Source organism: Mastomys coucha, unplaced genomic scaffold (assembly GCF_008632895.1).
Source record: "Mastomys coucha isolate ucsf_1 unplaced genomic scaffold, UCSF_Mcou_1 pScaffold1, whole genome shotgun sequence".
In the NCBI taxonomy this organism is placed as follows: Eukaryota; Metazoa; Chordata; class Mammalia; order Rodentia; family Muridae; genus Mastomys; species Mastomys coucha.
Genome location: NW_022196891.1, coordinates 69,623,863 through 69,643,978, shown reverse-complemented (window position 1 = coordinate 69,643,978; position 20,116 = coordinate 69,623,863). Strand labels below are relative to the sequence as shown.

At 40.8% G+C, this 20,116-nt stretch overlaps 1 protein-coding gene across 1 annotated transcript in view; it reads right to left on the bottom strand.

Annotated features, from left to right (window-relative positions):
* Copa (COPI coat complex subunit alpha) overlaps positions 1-20,116 on the bottom strand; it is a 44,921-nt gene that overhangs the window by 14,467 nt on the left and 10,338 nt on the right. The window contains exons 5-14 of the mRNA XM_031389878.1: positions 17,893-17,969; positions 16,567-16,676; positions 10,868-10,977; positions 8,798-8,897; positions 7,546-7,681; positions 6,559-6,641; positions 4,635-4,785; positions 3,571-3,637; positions 2,619-2,694; positions 623-705 (exon numbers count right to left, since the gene is read on the bottom strand). Of these exons, the coding sequence (XP_031245738.1) occupies positions 623-705; positions 2,619-2,694; positions 3,571-3,637; positions 4,635-4,785; positions 6,559-6,641; positions 7,546-7,681; positions 8,798-8,897; positions 10,868-10,977; positions 16,567-16,676; positions 17,893-17,969 (993 nt within the window). The remainder of the gene's footprint in view (positions 1-622; positions 706-2,618; positions 2,695-3,570; positions 3,638-4,634; positions 4,786-6,558; positions 6,642-7,545; positions 7,682-8,797; positions 8,898-10,867; positions 10,978-16,566; positions 16,677-17,892; positions 17,970-20,116) is intronic.

The window sequence follows — 20,116 nt, the reverse complement described above, 5'->3', positions numbered from 1 at the left end:
TAGACCAGGCTGGCCTCAAATTCAGAAATCTGCCTGCCTCTGCCTCCCAAATGCTGGGATTAAAGGCGTACGCCACCACACCCAGCTCAATCCCCTATTCTTAAAAAATAAGCAAACAAAAATCAAACAAAAGATATTCACCTAAATTTAAGTTTCTCAACCAACTAGAAAGAAAATAGCCAAGGTCTAAAGTTTCATTGAGTATTTTACTGGAAGACCCTTGCTTTTCTTATCTTGCATTGAGCCTACTACATTTTATTAATGTATGTATGTCTGTATGTCTGTCTGTCTCTATGTACATATGTATGCATTTCTCCTCGAAGGTACTGGGATTAAAGGTGTGTATCACCTTCTGGCTCTCTAAATCTATTACATTCTAAGTACCAATTAGGAGGGTGAACAAGGAGGAAAATATCCCTCTCATCTAATCCATATACTTAAAATCTGATAGTTTTAGCTCTTCCAGGTTCAGAAGCCAGAGGCCTAGTATCACTAACCCAATCAAATCAACTCCCTCCCCAAAGGATTAGTCTATGACTAGGGCTGGAGGGAGACTAAGGAGAAACTGATCTTTACAGTATGGGCTACCATTATTGTACTCTATAAATTGGTTTCCACTTACTGAATGCATGCGATCTAGGACAGCAAACCGATTCCGAGCAACCCAAACTGCTGTCAGGCCGGAGGATCGTTTCCCTTCAGGAGCTGAGGAGAACAAAACCAAAGTGTGGGAGCATGTGGTGAGCCACTAGCAGGTGACAGAGTCAGGTGCCATGGAGCTGCCATTTTGGCTTTGCCAGTTCAGCTGCTTCCTAACTAATTCAGCCATAACCTCAGGCTATTGTCAGTGACTTTTCCCCATCCGTTCCCTCCAAACTCCAGCCCCCACCCCTGCCAAGCTTCTTATCTCTAGGCCAAGTGGCTGCATTTCAGCCAGCACCACATACTGGCAGAAATGCTGCCCATCTTGGGAGACAGCATACTCCATCAAGCTAACGAGCAGAGGCTTCCTAGCCAAGCTGAGGCACAGCAAGCAGCCTGTCAAAGTCTAAGACCTCCTATCTACACTGCTGGAGAAGTGACAGAACCCAACCCCAGGTCGCAGCTGCTCTGCTGCTTTTAACATGCTAATATAGGCCTCCTGCTCAGGCAGGGTGGAACACAGCACTTCCAGCTAAATCTTGACAGGCTCAGTGCTGGGCAACACAGCATCAAGCTGTTGCTCTGTGAATGTCAATTCACTGTTATTGCCCCGAGGAGAGCTATAAAATGTTCCTCAGTTTGCAACTGATTAGAATTTTGAAATGGATACTCTACTCTCTGAGAAACTTAAAAAGTATATATATTGAAACAGTCTTGTCTGTTTTAGCAGTGGATAACAGAATAGAACATGCTGGCCAGCCTAGTTTTGTACTTCTTTGGTACCTGGAGTGCCAAATAATTTACAAAACAAAAACTTTACCACAACCCATACTACTCAAGCATCTGCTTTCTCCTCTCTGGAGTCCATCACTAGACCACACCTTTATAATTATTATCCCTCCCAAAGGATGGAGAACAGAAGGTCTAGTAATTGTTAACAGATAGGAAAAACAACAACAAAACCCAAGCTGGACTAGGTGGCATCAAATCAGGAAGGCTTAACTGACTACTTTGTGAGGGACTTTGCTTTATGGATCCCTAATATACACAAGTTTCCTGCTTCTCTCCACATCTCACTCCAAGTGCACTTAAAAGGCCGAAATGAGTTGGCATATTGTGTAACTCCATTACCAAGGGGAACCATGAATTCTAGGCTAAACTGGTTATACAGTGAGATCTTGTCTTATACACATACATATCCTCTCCAAAAAACTAAAATAATCTAAAGAGTATCACAATAATAATGATCTGCTGGCACTCACAAAAGGAACAGAACTAGCAAAATATTTCACAGAACTTAGGAGGGTATACAGTATCAAAATGTACTAGTAAAAGGGAGGGCCTGTGGAATAAACTTCCAACTGGGTAAGGCCTGCAAACCCACTAGAACTGCATTGAAAAGAACATAAATGAGATTCCAATCCATCCACAGAATGTTCTGTCAGCAAGTTCTAATAGTAAGGACGTCAACAAGGGATGGTGGTGATGAAAGAGGCAGGCAGGGGTCTCAGCTGGATCCTGGGATCCCAGGTGGGTCATGGGGCTGTGAGCAGCCTCATCTTTTTGACAAGCAAAGGGAAGCAAACCGGATCTGGATATAGATAGGAGAGTATAAATCCCCACTCCCAGGATGAGACATTGCAAGACTGGAGCCACATTTTTAAATAAATGAAACTACCAGGGTGAAAGTCCTATCAGCTGACAATAATCTAGGGTAACATGCTGTGCCGAAAGGGAAAATGGAGAGTTTCTAATAACCAAATTATAAAATATATATATCTAGCTGGGGTAATAAAATGGAGGCAGAGCATGAATATTTCACATCACAATTGCCTCTGGTACAACTGTCAGTAGCACCTGCCAACAGACAAGAGTGATGTAGCCATGGCCTAGGGATGGGATGTGCAAAACTTGAAAAAAGTGATGCTACCATGAGGAAAGCTGGGAGCACTGAGGAGGAAAGAAACGGCACCTACCATCAGGATTCTGGGAGTCTGCATCCTTGGGGATGGTGTACAGATCATAGGTGCTATTCTCTAGGTTGCTTGCTCTCTGGAGGGGAAACGGGGAAACAGGGTTAGTGAGGGGCACTGAAGACACTGGTTTTTCCTCACAGAAAAGACATTTCTCCTACTTGTGTTACCTGTACTCAGAGGGTGTCTGAGTGATTTCCTATGTAAGAATTGTAGTGCTCTTAGCCAAACAACTAAGCACTGATGGCTCTGTTTTCTTTATCCTCTAAATATGCAAATATTATCTGAATAAAATCCAAGATTTCTCTCTATTCCACAAATTAAAAGATGATGAACCTGATGTCTCATTTGATTACACTTGTCACATTAAAAAAAAAAAAGAAAACAAAACAAAACAGATCTAAGAAGACATTCAAGAAAATGGTCATGAGAATATGGTAGTGTTAGACACTAAAGGAGATTCCATATGCAAAGTTATTTTGGAGACAGTTTTCATCCAGCCACCTGGGTACTAAAGTTAGAATGACATTGCTTCATTTTTTTGCAAGCTGTGTAGCAGGAAACAGGGAGAGCTCTGATAACTCTGATAACTTCACTGAAAAGAACCAGTTTTTCAACCCAGGTCTCCTATGTTCACCTAAGCAGAAGGACAGAAAAGGCATTCTTCTGCACACCAGACAAGTACCAACGATCCTTCTGATCACCTCACAGCCCTTCAGAGGTTACGACAACTGAAGCCATCTAGTTTGAGCCTCTGAGTGTCTACTGTGCTAGCTCTTCTAGAACGTCCAGTAATAGCCCTATCAGGAAAGGAGACAACTTGCTTAGCAGGTGCCCACATGTTTAGTTTTCAGTACTGGGGAAAAAAGATTTTAAGAGGCCATTAGAGGGCAGTAAAGGCAGTAAAATACTAACAAAAACTAAGAGAACCTACAGAGACTCCATAATTACTTACGGTGCACAGCAGCACTGCGTTTTCTGCTGGATTGTATGACATATTGAACACTGGAAACTTAGAACCACTACATAAAGAGGAGGAAACAGAATAGGGGTAAGAATAGAGAATTGATCCCTTCAACATCTACAAACTCAGGACACGTATGCTTATCACTTCTATACTTAGGAAATACAGATACTGTATTTTTTCTCTTTCCATTAAAGCTTGACTACTTAGTAGTTCAAATAGCAAAGCACAGCAGAAGTTACACGTCATCAGAGGTGGTGAGTGGTGATGGTTCTGCTTAGTACAAACTGCTACATATAATTGCAGTGGACACCACAGAGTAGCAATGATATGATTTCTCTGCCTGTTTTCTATCCCTGGGACTGTTCACATAAACCCATCTTTCTGTCGTAGTGAAGCTAGCGGGTGGTTATCAACCCGGAATGCCAACGTTTGCTCCCATGAATGTTTCAGAATGCTGCAGCTGGCATTCCAAAGCTCCTTTGGCCAGGCACCCAGAGGTTACGGCAGCTTCAGTTAACAGCTCTAGAGACACGGTTCCAGGCACCCAGAGGTTACGGCAGCTTCAGTTAACAGCTCTAGAGACACGGTTCTGCTGTTTAGGCTTGCGGTATTTTGTAAAGGAAGAGTTACGATAAACTGCAACTCTTCTAAAAATCTTCACTATTTTCTTATTATTCTGTACTGTAGTCATTTAGGTCTATCACCTGTCTCTGCCACAAGGTTCCTCAAAGCAAATATGGCAAAGCCAAAAAGTTATATTACCAAATTGGGCTACTCTCTACCAAGAACTTTCTGTAATCTGCAAGAGATTTTGCAGGCATCTGTGGTAGAATATCTTCACCACAGGGTCACCAGCAGTCCCAAGAGGAGACCTCTCATTCCCCTCAGACACCTCTGAATCTATCATTAAGGGATTTAAATTGAAGAGGCTTATTCAATGGGGAGTCCATTTCTGATAGCTGAGTTCCAAAAGGTTGGTTTAAAGAGCTTGAGGACAGGGCATTCTAAAAACAGATGAGAGGGTTGGGAAAGGAGAAATAAGTCAGACTTGCCTCCGCAACTGCATCACAGCTACATCTTTGGAGCTGTTGAAATCCAGCTGACGGAGGAATCGGTCCTTTACATAATGCAGCATATTGCCATGAACAGCATAGGCTGGACGCTCACGTTCCAGCTTAAATACAATCATCCCACCATCATGGCCTAGAGAACAGAGGAAACAATCAGCTGTAGGCAAAAAGGATTACCAGAAATAGATACACAAGGATGATTATATTCACATGTCAAAAGAGTAAGAGGCATGTACTATGGCTTGGAGATGGATTGTGCCCCAGGGTTCATGTGGAGAAGCTTGGAGTGTGATACTGAGGTGGCAGAATCTTCAAGAGATGAGGCTTACTGAAATGTCAGTAGGCCATTAGAGGAGCACTCTGGGATTAATGTCCACTTAGGATACAGGTCAGTAACCTGGGGAGAATATTGGTATACAAAGAGTATCCTGAATTCTCTCTGGATTGCTGCATGGTCATGTGATCTCTCTTCTCTTGACCACTCTTTTCATGATGCTCTGTGTCATACTGTGACTGAGCCAAAGGAACCCTTACCAAAGGACAAACAGTTGGGGCTGCTCCATCTTGGATTTTCAACATCCAAAATGGTGAATAAAATAACCCCCCTTTTCAGATTTATTTATTTTTATTTTATATCCACATGTGAGTGCCTACATTCACGTTGGTGCACACTGTAAATGCTTGGTGCCTGGAAAAGCCAAAAGAGGGCATTAGATCCCCTGAAACTAGAGTTACAGGCAGCTGTAAGACACCATGTGGGTGCTGGGAACAGAGCTTTAGTCATCCACTAAAACAGCAAGTGCTCTTGACCACTGAGCCATCTCTCCAGCCCCCCACCTCGCACGCTCTTTTGGTTTTTCAAGACAGTTGTTTCTCTTCTGTAGCCCTGGCTGTCCTGGAAGTTGCTCTATACACCAAGTTGTTCTCAACCAGCCACCACCACACGGCTCAAGTCCCCCCCCCCCCTTTTTTTTTTTTGGTTTTTCGAGACAGGGTTTCTCTGTATAGCCCTGGCTGTCCTGGAACTCACTCTGTAGATCAGGCTGGCCTCGAACTCAGAAATCTGCCTGCCTCTGCCTCCCAAGTGCTGGGATTAAAGGCGTGCGCCACCACCGCCTGGCCCTCAAGTCCCTTTTTTAAAAGTACACAGTGTGAAGCATTTTGCTACAGCTATAGAAAACAGAATACAATAGCTAAATACATTCCTAAACTCACAGTTTTTAGAACCTTTTCCAAATAGTTTTTTGTCACTCGTCTCCCTGGCCTTTCTTCTCCTTCCTGAAGCCAGGACCTCATACAAACCAGGAAAGCAGCCTGTGACAGCACAGTCTCCCTTTTCTTACTCAGGTTCACTTTCCTGAATATGCACTATAAGGCCATAGGCCTCCACTGTAGTCATCCTCCCTTTGCTTAACTTTTATTCAAGGCATCTTCAAACACACATCACTTTCTCTACTTACAGTTTACAGACCATCTCCCTTAAAGCTCCACTAAGACAGGGAATATTTATGCATTGCTCTGACACCAGCATCCAGAGTATGGAGTGATATTTTATTATGTATTTGACAAATGACTGAATTAGACTTGGCTTCTACTTTCTCATTCTGAGAACTCTAAATGTTCAATATTAGTCTCCTATGAGCTCCTAAAAGCACATCCAACAGAATGAGCTCAAAGAGAATGAGCTTAAGGTTAAACAGATCTTTGTAGTGAAGAACACTAAAGAGCACCATCTCCCAAAAATAAGAGACAAAAATGAGAAAAACTTCATTAGGTGGCTCTGAAAATTCTGCTTCTCTTTGTTTTCTTATTACCACTTATAAGAGACAAGGCTAACAAAGAACCACTTGAAAATCTTACAAACTTTCCACTAAACCCGAGGAGCGAGGAGAAGAAATGTTCTTACCCGCTGCAAAGAGGTTAAGGTTGGGATGGGCAGCTAGGACCCAGAAGCGATCATGATCCCTACGGAAGGTTTGAACCCCAGTCCTAGAAAACCAAAAGGTACACGGAGAACACTGTTAGTTAAGAATCCTCAGTACAGCATACACATGAAAAATGAATAGCAAGCCTGGAAGATGACTTTAAAAGTGCATTGAGGACAGTAAATGGTGTACACTAAGCTAAGGGTCAGGATAACATCTACAAGGAACACAGCGGGAAAGCTTCCCACTACCCAGGCCCGGGGCGGCCAGTGTCTCCCTCATCATCTCCTGTACTTTTAGTTCACATTTCTACCTCTTTGGCTGAACAATGAAGGGAAGAAAACGCATACTCAAATTTAGAGGAGAAAAAGAATACATGGAGATTTCTACCAAATAAATATTGTTGGTATTTTAGTCTGTACGGGCTTTTGTTGTTGCTCTTTGCTCATTTATTTACTTACAGTAGTGGGGTTATACTTGGGGCCTCATGCATGATACGCAAGCACTTTTACTACTAAGCAATGCACCCTTCAAACTTCATAACACAGGACTTGGTTTTTCATCATACTGAATAGAAAAAGAAATATTCTAATTTTTTCATTCCTTTTACAGATATTAGTATTGCATAAGGGGTGTGTGTGTGGGTGTGCACGTGCACCTACACATGTGTGGAAGACAGAGGACAACTTTTTGGGAGTTGTCTCTTGCTGAGCCATCTCACTACCTTTTTTTTTTTAATTTTTGAGACGGGGTCTCAGGTAACCAAGGCTGGCCCTCAACTCACTCTGCAGCAGAAAAAGCCTCTGAGCTGACCCTCCTGCCAACAGCCTTCTGCTGACGCTACACCTGGGTATAGCACCTGACGTGCTGCTGGGATTGGTTTCTAGTCTAATGACAAAGGCAAAGAGAAGGACAAAGCAAGGGTCCTTCTCTTGAGTTTGGTCACATGACATAAATAATTCCCTTACCGCTTAGACATATCCCAGACTCGAATACTCTTGTCCTCAGAATTACTGAGGATCAACTCTTGGCGAGGGTGAAAGACAGCACAAGACACATTGTTGTAATGGCCCCGGCAGGTGTCAACCTCCCATGCTTTTGATTCTGAAGAACAAAAGGAATTGTTTTTACACAATTGTTACAGAATGCTCGGAAATAACTCTGGGATCTATAAATCCAACATCTACTCTCTAAAAAAAAAAAAAAAAGATTTGTGTTTTTAGTTATGTGTGTGTATATGTGTATGTGGGTTTGTGCATTTGGGTGTATACAGTATCTGTGGAGGCCAGAAGGCAGCCCTTGGATCCTGTAGAGCTGAAGTAACAGATAGCTGTGAGCTGCCTGACATAGATGCTCTCAGGAACATCTCAGCCCTCTGTGCCATCTCTAGCCCCAGTTTTTTGAGACAAGGTTTTGCTATATGGCTCAGGATGGGCTTGTACTTGTGATCCTCCTGCCTCAGCCATGCACACTGACACTGCAAGGCTATCCCATCACGCACAGCTGTGATGCTCTTTTAGTGAAGTGCTAAGTACTAGTGCAAAATACTAAAATTAATTTTCTACAAATTGGACAATGTTTTTCATGTAAGTTTCTTCCTCTTTATTTTATTATTATTTTTTACTTATTTGAACCTCCAAATCCTCTTTTTTTTTTTTTTTTTTGAAGCAAGACAAGGTTCTGCTGTTGCTCAGGCTAGCTTTGAATTCCTAAGAATTGTACTACCTCAGCCTCTTGAGTAGCCAGTCTACCTCAGCTCCAAAATTCCTATTTTTTGGTACATCTCTGTTCTTTTATTATGCACTTCTACTGACTTTAACATCTTATTAAATAATTCTCTATGCTTCTATTCTATTTTATCCACATAGTATATGTACTACTTGCTGACTCTGAGAACAAATATAAACTCTATAGCATTGAAGTTTTGAGTCACAATAATATAAATATGGTCCTGAACATAGTCTAAAATTAAGCAGTTACTCACAATTTGTCACAGGAATTTTTACTCTAGACTATGCTCTTATCTCTTAAACTCAAGATACTCCCTTGGGGGTTGGGAGGGGAGGAAGAGACAACGATCATACACTTAGGAATAGCAGTAAATAATCAACTAGGGCATAAGGCAGAAAAATAGGTCAAAGTCCAGAAAGCCTGGCTACTTTCCCTTGCTGGCCAGCAGTTACTTTCTTGGATATGGCAACATCGCAGCACCTTACTCACCATTCATACGCCATATCTTCACTTGCCGGTCATCTGCCCCAGATACAATAAGGGGCATAGTCGGGTGGAAGGCAGCCCAGTTTACTCCACGGTCATGACCCTGTTAAAAAGACAGAAAAAGTTAAAAAGAGAGTGGGTCTTCTAAAACAACTTTAAAAACACAATTCAAAGATAATCATGCTGATGTTTATAACAAAATTTGTCTGTTTCTTTTTCTGTGATATGGGCAATCAAAATCAGGGCCTTACAGGTGCTAAGCCAGTACTCTATCACTGATCTATTTCCACAGCCCTCTGAAATACTCTTCAAGCACAAAGATTTAAGGGACTGTGCCACTAGAGAGTTCATTTGATTTTGGTTTTTTGTTTTTTTTTGTAACAAACATTTGTTTGTTTTTTTTGGCTTACTGTAAAGCTTTGAACATTAGAATAACCATGTCAACATGTCCAATATTACTTCAGATTCTCATGGGATGTTGCAAACATTTCCACGAGGAAATTCAGCTTTGTTTATAGTTAGGTTTTTTTCCTTACTTTTTACTTGTCTATATATGTTTTATTTCTACAAGTAATTATAACATCTTAAGTATAAAGACTTATAAGTTTATGCCTAAATTCTCAAACTATGGTCTGGAATCCCTTGAAAGAGTCCTAAGATGACACTGGAAAATCTGCAGCTCCAAGCTATTTTTCAAATCCTACTAAGATTTTACTTGCCTTTACTGTTAGTATCCATGACTACATGGTGGGGTTTTTCACAGGATCTAGTATAGGTGATGACATCATTGCTCTGACAGCTAATAAAATGTATGCTAACAAAATCCATGTTTTAAAGGTTCTCAGGTTTAGGCATGTTCACAAAAAAACAAAACCAAGGGGCTACTTTGATGGCTCATCCATTAGGAGTACTGACTGCTCTTACAAATGATCAATCCAGGTTTGGTTCCAAGCACCTAGTTATAACTTATACTGTTGGTACTCTGAAGGCACCAGACAGACATTCACATGGTACACAGATACACATTCAAGCAAAGTACTCCTCTACATAAAGATAAACTAATAAAATTAAATTCATAGGAAGATTTAAGAGTCTAAAGACCAAACAATTAGGGTGGTAACTTCACCACGTCTCTATTCTATTTACATGACTGCACTTCATTTCTTTGATAGAATTATGGACATGGCAGTTTTGATTCAGAAGTTTTAAGGGTATTATGTATTTGTAAAAACATTTTGAGTTTTGAAGTTGGAGCCCAGAATTCATTGCATATGTCTGGACTTTGGGGAACTATGTAATTTTTCTAAAATCTCATTTTTTTGCTGTGAGATTAAACAGCATTTCAGTGAGTAGTTTTATAGTTTAGACTTTAATTTTAGAAAACCTAGTTTCTTTCCTTAGGCTTTTTTTCTTTTGTTGTTGTTGTTTTGTTTTTGTTTTTGTTTTTTTTCGAGGCAGGGTTTCTCTGTATAGCCCTGGCTGTCCTGAAACTCACTCTGTAAACCAGGCTGGCCTTGAACTCAGAAATCCGCCTGCCAAGTTTCTTATATCTTATATATAATCAGTTCTTGGTACGTCTCATTATTTTCTTTGGGATCCCACCTTCTATAAGATCTAAGAATGGCTTTGCTTCATGACAGTAATGGAGCATACATCCCGCTTTCTTCCTACTGGATTTACAAGATGATATAACTTGTCTGATGATATAACATGTCTGAGATGACATGTAATCTTCCGTTCTTTGTTGGCTTACTTACAATTCTATTTCTCAAATCTCAGATGGTGTCTGATACTTAAATATTTGCTGAAAGAACTGAAAAATAATGTGGGCCAGTGAGATGGCTCAGTGGATAAAATGCTTGCTATCCACCACACAGTTCAAATCCTGGGACCCTCAAAACGACGGAGAGAACTGACTGCACAAATCTGTCCCTTTGGACTCCTCACAGGTGCTATAGCACACATGCCCACACACATCACACACTTATTTAGAGATGAAAATTAAATCAAGAGCACACTGAGATTGTCCCTAGAGGGTAGCACATACTCACCAACAGCGACAGAGATAAATACCTCTAGCACATGCTTCACCACTGCATCTGTAGTTCCAAACAGATCAACCCCAGTTATTCCTCTCACATCGGACTCCACCGCACCAGGAGACAAGTTTTTTTTCCTTAGGCCTTCAGAGGGTTAAGGAGTGGGATGAAAGATGCAAATATAGTGTTATCAGTAAGAGCACGGTAGCAGAATCATAGAAAGGTACACTAGAAGACTAAGATAAAATGAAGTGTGAAAATACAACGAGAAGGAAGGAAGAAACTCACTCATAAGCATTCCTTATTCCTCACTAAGTGTTACCTCCTTCCCTAACACTTAGACAATCCCTTATTGGAAGCCAACCCAAATCCTGACACAATTAAGTTCATTAAATCTCACCTCCAAGAGCTGTCTATTTTAGATTAATAACACTTTCCATTCTTTAATCTTCCCAAAATGTGGCCTCAAATGGTAATCATTCAATATCCACATCCAGGTTAATAAAATCTATACCTTTTTCTATCACCTTAAAATTTTACTTTTTTATTTTATTTTTACGTTAACATTTTTTAATGTATTTTATTTGATGTGTATGGATGTTTGTCTGCATGCACATCTGTATAACAAATGCATGCCTGGTGCCTGTAGAACCCAGAAGAGAGCTACAAAGCCCCTGGAGTTACAGGTGGTTGTAAGCTGCCAAAAGGGTGTTAGAAATTGAACCCAGGTCCTCTAGAAGAGAGGTCAGTGCTCTTAAATGCCTCTAATCCTCATAATAAAAAAATTAAAGAAATGTTCCTGGGAAAGATCACACTTCAGTGTTTTCCAAGCTGGAAACAATTTACAGGGAAGTCCCAGCTGCACTGCTGAAGTAGACATAACGAACAAAAGAGCTGTCTAGTTTGGAAGAACTATTGTAAATACCATGAGAAGATATGGCAGTAAGGTACTAGAAAAGGGTCCTCACACTTCCTACTTACCCGCTGAAAAGGACATCAAATAATTAAAACTGTCAGAATTCTTCATGTTCGTGCATAAAAGGCTGATTATAGATAGAAACATGTGTTTACCAGTAAAGCCCGCAGAAGCTACTTTTCACTGGGAGGAATTATTAGCTCATCATTTTTTTTTTTTTTTTTTTTTTTTTTTTTTTTTTTGGTTTTTCCGAGACAGGGTTTCTCTGTGTAGCCCTGGCTGTCCTGGAACTCACTCTGTAGACCAGGCTGGCCTCGAACTCAGAAATCCACCTGCCCTGCCTCTGCCTCCCAAGTGCTGGGATTAAAGGCGTGTGCCACCACTGTCCGGCTTAGCCCATAATTTTTAAATGCTAGGACAACAAAGACACCAGGATAAGTGTCTTATCTGTGGACAATCCATGCTTATGACCCATCTGCACATTTTTAAAGCTTGACTGCTTGAATTAAGGTGTGGTGGCTCATAAATGCAATTTCTGCATACAGGAGGCAGAAACAGGAATACTGCTTAAGTTGAGCCTGGCCTACAAAGAAAAGTCCTATTCCAAAAAGCAGGAAGAGGTAGGGAAAAGCTAACTAATTTATGTCAAAACCAGAACCAAGTTATAGTACAAGTACCAGTCATCAGATTTGATTCTAATAATAACCCATAAAGATAGGTAATAATCATATATAATTATACCAAATTACATAAAACAAAATTAAGGCTAATTTCCTACCTTTTAAAATATTTGGAAGAGAAAATGGTAAGATGGTTACCTAACATCTGTTGAATCTTTTTAAAAAGATTATTTTAAAGCAAAGACTAGATAAAACATATCATTGAAAGTAAATCCTTAGAAGCTTTACACAAAAGTGTGTACAGAAAGAAAAGAAGTTCAAATGACTGACCTTCTTGCTAGCGTTGTAAACTATTTTGTACTTCTGCTAGGGTAGTGCCTAATGCCAGCACTGCAAAAGGTTAATTTATGCCCAGTTTAAGAGATGCCTTAGCCACAGGCATAGAGATATAAACCGGATTAAAAAAAGGAAGCTTTTTCCTTAAGCTTCATAAATACATGATCACAAGGAGGCCTTACACTTATTCCATTTGTCTCTTTAATAGGGTCTGTCAGCTTTTTCTTTTGAGTGAAGTGTATAAAACAGGTTCAAAAAGATACAAAACCAGACAGCTGTGAGGAACTTCACCTCCAATAAGCTTCAACAAACACATTAAAAAGGAAAGCTGTATGACAGAACTGAAGCCTTTGTTGCACTTGCCTGCAATGATCCAGGAAAAGGGGAAGGGCGAAACAGATGAACAGTGACAGGCAGTGAAAAGATACTGAGAGATAAAGTGTTTGAGCCTTCGACAGGCACTCACTAGGACTGAGCGACAGATGGAAAATTTCTACAGCAGCTACCCAAATCCAGAGGGAGAAGGGCACACTCTCAGGATGGACCAGTTATGTATGCCTCCCAGTGGGGGCCAGGGGAAGCAAGAGAGAGAGAGGGATGAGGAAAGGATTTGGCAGCGTATTAATATATTTTAGTGGATATTTAAAAGAGTGAGCCTGAATTACATGGGCTTGACATGCAAAGGTGTAGGCATATTAAAATAATTTAATTGACAGTTTACTTGGAAGCACAAGCTAAAACAGTAACTCATCTTCCATAGTTAGTTTTTCAAACTCCTCCCCTTTAAACAGATGATTTTAGCCAGGCTAACAGAATATTCAGGTTACAGTGAGCTCCAGAGACCAAATCCATGGGAGAAGCTGTTATGGGACTGCTCTGCCTTAAAGAGGTCTCTCTACTTTCTCTTGGTGTTACCCTCCCTCTAGCTCAGAGTGTTCTTTTCAAAAGAGAGAGCCAAAATTATCAGGATTTCACCAGTCCCTGAAATTTGTGAGTATTCATCCCCTTATTTTAAATGTACTTTCCTGTCTTGAAAATGTTAACGTCAGTCCCTAAGAGACCACAAAGCTGTTTTCTCTTCCTGTGTCACACTTATCGGAAATAAAGCAAATGGAATCCTGAAAAGTATGCTAACTTTGAGCAAAGGACAATATAAAGTGTAAAAGTCTAGCCCCAAAGCACTTCCACTTCAATACCAAAGCATTCCCTTCCACTCTGGTTAAAGGATTTAAAGTCAACAGAGTCAGCAGAGAAACAATAAAGAACATTCACATTAGTGTAGCAAGTTAGCACAACATTCTCATTGTAACATCTGCAATTTATAGCAGTTGCAATACCACATAGCAATCCATGCAATTCACACATTCAAGAGCAACACAAACCCCACTGAGGTCATACTTTCCCGCACACCTCTAATCTAAGACCCTTAATTTTGATGTAAACATGTTTTCTTCCTGTAAACGATGACGAAGGGTACTTCTTGCCTTGGGCTCATCATGGTCACAAATGAGAACCTGGGCACCTTACTTGCTCAAATTGCTTTCTTACTTTAAATAACAGATTTTTCAAAAATGTTATTTCTCAAATCACTAGCTAGACCACAAGGAACATGCTGTGCTGGCAGCAGGTGGCACAAACAGTAACTTTAAAGTGGAGCAGAACAAGGGCCTTCTCTTTTTGTTGTCGTTGTTTTTGCTGTTTTTTTGAGATAGGGTTTCTCTGTATAGCCCTGGCTGTCCTGGAACTTACTCTGTAGCCCAGGCTAGTCTCGAACTCAGAAATCCGCCTGCCTCTGCCTCCCAAGTGCTAGGATTAAAGACATGCCCCACCACTACCCAGCACAAGGGCCTTCTCAATCCAATGTTCTGGGGATGAACCCCTGATACCTAAAAAACACAGTTTAGGCATAAAATTAACCCATGGAATTAGCTGTACATCATTCCCTGGGAAAACTGAGAAAAGTCACTCAAGGTCCTTCCTTTAGCAACTTCCTCACAGAACTCAGACTACTCTACACAACTGTCCCTGATTAGCTGGGACAGCAGGAGCTGGGAACCAACCTCATTAGGGCTGTGTCTCCGGAGACAGAGAGGGTGTCTTGAATGTGTGCACAGCGAAACCCTACGGAAAGCCACAGCTAGGTTATAGACAGAGTGAATGCTAAGCTCCCCAGTACTGGCAGTGAGAAGAGGGCACAAGCTCATGGTGCCTGTACCAAGCTCCTCCTGTTGGCATGGCTGGTCACATCTGGGTGTACTTCAAATAGCCTAGTCAGTCTGACGGAAAACTGCAATGGCAAAGCCCTAGAGAATGAACACCCTATCTCCAAAACGATCTTGTTTACAGTGCTGTCTTGTGACTCAGAGCTTTTGGAAACTGCATGGCACAGTGCTTCCATTCCACTCTCCAACTGCCCTCCTCTCTCCTTGGGTCGTTCAGTTTTATTCTTTTCTTTGGTTCTTCAAGTCGGGGTCTCATGTAGCCCAGTCTTGCCTTGAACTCACTGTGTAGTCAAGAATGACTTTGAATTTCTGATTCTCCTGCTTCTACCTCCCAAGTGCTAAGATGATAGCATGCAAGACCATGCCCATCCCCTTGGTTTATTTCTATAATATATAAATTGTAATTGCTATTATCACATCCCAAATATTGTATTCAGGAATTCAATTTTTTTTACTTGCTGTTCACTAGTGGTTTATAAAAATACAAATACTAAACTGCTGTAGCCCAGCACTGTCACAGGGAAGTTGGGTAGTTACCACCTTAGCAGTACAATGGTGAAAGTTAACTCCTTTATTTCCACAAAGCAGCAGGTAAGGGCCTAGAAGGGTCTTCCTGTTTTGGAAAGAAACACTGATTTATCACCTGTGACATTCTAGAGAACTCAATCTCTAAGAATTTCTGAAGTGGCAAATAAAAATAACTCAGTGATTTTTTTAAAAATAATGTACTGGGTAGAGAAGCCAGCATTCAGAGTCTCAGCACAGTCCTACCCCAGCACAAAGACCCTCCACACGTCACAGCTATTTCTCATTATTTAAATTCTCTATGGAGCAACATTTTAGATCTCTGTATGACACTCAAATTTCAACTCATATCTCAAAATCACTACATGTAAACTATGACAGGAAGAGTTAGCCTAATTATCCAAGGTCTATAAAGTCTTAGAAAGCTGGGACTGGAGAGATGGCTCAGCGGTTAAGAGCACTGACGCTCTTCCAAAGGTCCTGAGTTCAAATCCCAGCAACCACATGGTGGCTCACAACCATCCATACTGAGATCTGACGCCCTCTTCTGGTGTGTCTGGAGACAGCTACAGTATACTTACATATAATAATCAAAAAAAAAAAGCTTATTTAAAGTTTTCTAGATAAAAGAAGTTGTAACGCCTTCCCACTCTATGTTTCTTACTATAGAAAATAATCTAATAGGTAGACTTTTCCATTTATAAATAATGCAAAAGGGTTCACGAACCCCATTCACCTGCAAAGTCTCAATTTTTATTTTTTATTTTTGTAAAATATGTGAACAGAATAAATTTTGTAAAATATATGAATGGAAAGCATGGCTCTTAACCAAATAACTCAGATGTACATATTTTAATGAAAATCTGAGGTAACTAAAGAAGTTAAAAGATATTTAAATGAAATTAGCTTCCTGGAGTAAGCTACTTTCATAGAAAATACTCTAACATGAAGAACTTTCAAAGCAGATTTGACACCTTCAAAACTAAAAGTGATATTATATAGAAATGGAATATTCTAATTTTTGTTGTTCTAAGCCAAATACACTTGCTATTTTAAGCAATTGCAGTTTTGCGCCAGACATGACTAGATTGTCCCCTGAACTTGGGTAGCTCACCAGAAATATCCCAAACGCGGACAGTCTGGTCCAGGCTAGCTGATACCACCAGGTCTTCAGAGGGGTGGAACTGAGCACACATTACATAATGGTTGTGCCCCGTTAACACACTGCAAAGAAAAAAACATATTAAATTAAAGGCAGAAATCAATAGCCTTCCTAAGCTAAATAAATACCCTTCTTTATAGTCAATAAATGCTTCTCTAATTGTACTTCTTGTGGAGACAAGGTAAGCCATCCTAACAACTCTGAACTAGTGAGAAGCAATGCCACCTGTGCTAGTAGTTTCTTTTCAAAACATGTATTTCTTTTTTGTCCAGGCAGTGCTGGTACACGCCTTTGATCTCAGAACTCAGGAGGCAGAAGCAGGAAGATCTCTGAGTTCAAGGCCAGCCTGGTCTATGGATAGACCTCCAGGACAGCTATGGCCACACAGAAAAACCCTGTCTTAACACATAAAACAAAACAAAAGGTGTTTTTTTAGTATTATGTTCTTATTAGGGGAGCAGCTGCTGTGGGTATCATGCAGTCAGTTCTCTCCTTCCACCTTTGCATGGATCAAACGCAGGGTGCCACGCTTGCATGGCACTTTCTCCACTAAGCCATCTTTACCTCCTCCAGTAATTCTCTTTCTGACACTAACTGTTTAAGATTCAAATATTATTAATTTCATGGAACTGAGATTATACAATTCTCTCAGATTAAAGGTATAAAAATTCAAAAATAAGCCGGGCAATGGTGGCGCATGCCTTTAATCCCAGTGCTTGGGAGGCAGAGGCAGGCAGGTTTCTGAGTTCAAGGCCAGCCTGGTCTACAAAGTAAGTTCCAGGACAGCCAGGGCTATACAGAGAAACCCTGTCTCGAAAAAAGCCAAAACCAAAAAAAAAGAAAAAAAAATTCAGAAATAAGTGCAATCTTAGTAATTCTTATAGAAAATATACTTATAAAATATCTTATAGAAAATATACTTAGAATTTAGCAGGGTACCTTTAAAGGCTGTGGCTCTATACAGTCCCTACCTCTTGAATGAATTCTAGAGGACCATTTCAAACATGAAGACTCACTGTCCAGATCCGAACTCAAGTTTTATAAGACTAGAACTGAAAAGCAACTAAACGTTCTATTCTAAAAGCCTACTTCGTGTTAAGATATTACAAAATCCAGATTGATATTATAGTACAGAAAAGGATCCCAAAATATGATCAGCAATCAATCACAGCAGACATGGCCCACTAGGGAAGGAGGATGACTGACCTGAAAAGCAGCTGACTATAAAAATATAGGGAGAATTAAACCCTCTTTTGAGGCTTCTGCCTCTTGGTTTACCAGACACAGGTTCTAGACTGCCAGTTCCACACCCGAATGGTCTGATCATCTGAGGCGCTCAGAATCCAAGGATATTCCTGAAAGAGATTTCAGACAAGGCTCTGAACAATCTTGTGCTGTCAGGCCAGAGCCTTGTGCATGCATGTCAAATGTTCTATCATCCCCAGCCTTGGTTTTCACACAAGATCTCATTATGTAGTTTAGGCTAGCCTCAAAACTATGTGGTTACAAGTCTGAGGGTGCTAGGACATTAAAAGTATATACACTATGTCCAGTGTAAGATAGCAGCTTACTTTAGGCAAGTCTCTTCAGCAAGTTTTTTATGATAATAACAAATGAATACTTATTATTTATAATGAGTCAAATATATCAAATGAGTAAATGATTTAGCTGTAATTTTTGCAATCATTTTGTAATATGCTAAGATTTTTATATTAAAAAAACAAAAACAAACAAAAACCACATCCAAGCCAGTTGTAGTGACGCACACCTTTAACCCCAGTGGTTGGGAGGCAGAGGCAGGCGGATCTCTGAGTTTGAGGCCAAAATGGTTTACAGAGTGAGTTCCAGGACAGCCAGGGCTATATAGTGAGTATTGCAGGATATCTGATCACACTGTGAACCCCAATATTGTGTTGTTTACAAGAAAAATCTGTTTCTAGTTGTGGTGTGGTTCAGCCTTAGCACACACTATTAATCCCTCTGGCTGGAATACAGACACACCCTTAGTATCCACCTTTAATCCCAAACAATGAAGGTAAAGTTAATTTGTAGAAAGAAGCCCCATGTTTGTAAGTGATGTCTAACTGAGTGGTAGACAAAGTGACAAGTCAGAGAAAGATCTGACAGAACAGGCCATGCCCAACTCTCATGAGAAGAGAAGGGAAAGGGAAGCTACTTCAGGGGCAGTGCCGAGTAAGGATGCAGTTTTACCGGGGCAGTTCCAGAGAGAGACTGCAGAGAGGACACACTCTAGACACAGGTGAAGACGGAACGTTATAACACACCGCCAGAGTTAGTGTGAGGCCAAGCAGAGCAATTCAGGAGAAGCCCAGAGAAGCCAGATTGAATCAGTCCGCTTGGAGAGGAGTTTGAGCCAGAATAGCTGAGTTGAACCAGCCAGCCAGAGATCAGAAAGAACCAGGAAGGGTGAGCTTATTCAGTAGTAAGTCTCAGAGACTGAAAACATTCTAGACCTAGATTAGATTGTATGGAGGGTAGAAGCTTCCAGGACTAGGCCTAGGTTAACAGACTAAGGCAGTAAGTCTTGGAGACAATTACAACAGGAGAATAAAAGTAACACAAGTAAGACTATGTTTCAAAAAACAAAACAAAACAACCCATGTCCCTCATCCCTGCCCAACAGTTGGCCATATTTTGAATCACAGAAATAAGTAAACTCAATCAGTAAATACTTCTTTCACTGATTTATAGGGAGACCTTGTCATAACAGGATTAGTTAAGAGGCCAAGACTCTCTCTAATTCATTCTCAAATACACCATATGAAATCAGACAAATGGCAAGACATGGTGGCTCTCACCTTTAACCCCAGCACTTGGGAGACAGCCAGTGGATCCCTGTGACTACAACCTGGTCTACATAATGAGTTCCAAGCCAGATATGACTACATAGTAAGACCTTATCTCAAAGGAGAGAGAAACGAGAGAGCTCGAGAGAGTGAGAAAAACTTGATATATTAAAGAAGGCAGTGAGCCTGAGACTGGCTAAGGGAACAGGCTCCACGAGATTCCCAAGATCCTCAGACAGAGAAACCTGATCGCTACTACTTCACAATGTTTATCAGATCATTCAAGTGATGTCTTAATCTGACCTTCTGGGCATATCTACTGCTTACTAACAATACCACACAAGGGATTAGTCTACAAACCTTCGTTTGGCAGCTCAGTAAACATAAAATCTCTACATTTCTCTATAGAAAGGCAAAGGCTTCCTCTTAGAGCCCATTGGATCCAATTAAACTGACTATAACATAGTTTGTATGGCTCTGTCTCCCCAGCACTGAGCTTTGAACTGTGTGCCACCAGGCTGCTTTGGGGATCGAACTCACACCTTTATGCCTGCGTGGAAGCATACGCCAACTGAACTACTCCCCTCACCCCTAAAGCATGGGCTCTTGAGGATAAGGAGACTACTGCTGGAATCAATGGCAGAGTATTTTGCTGGTATTCATAAGATACCAGGTTAAATGCCCAGCATGGCAAA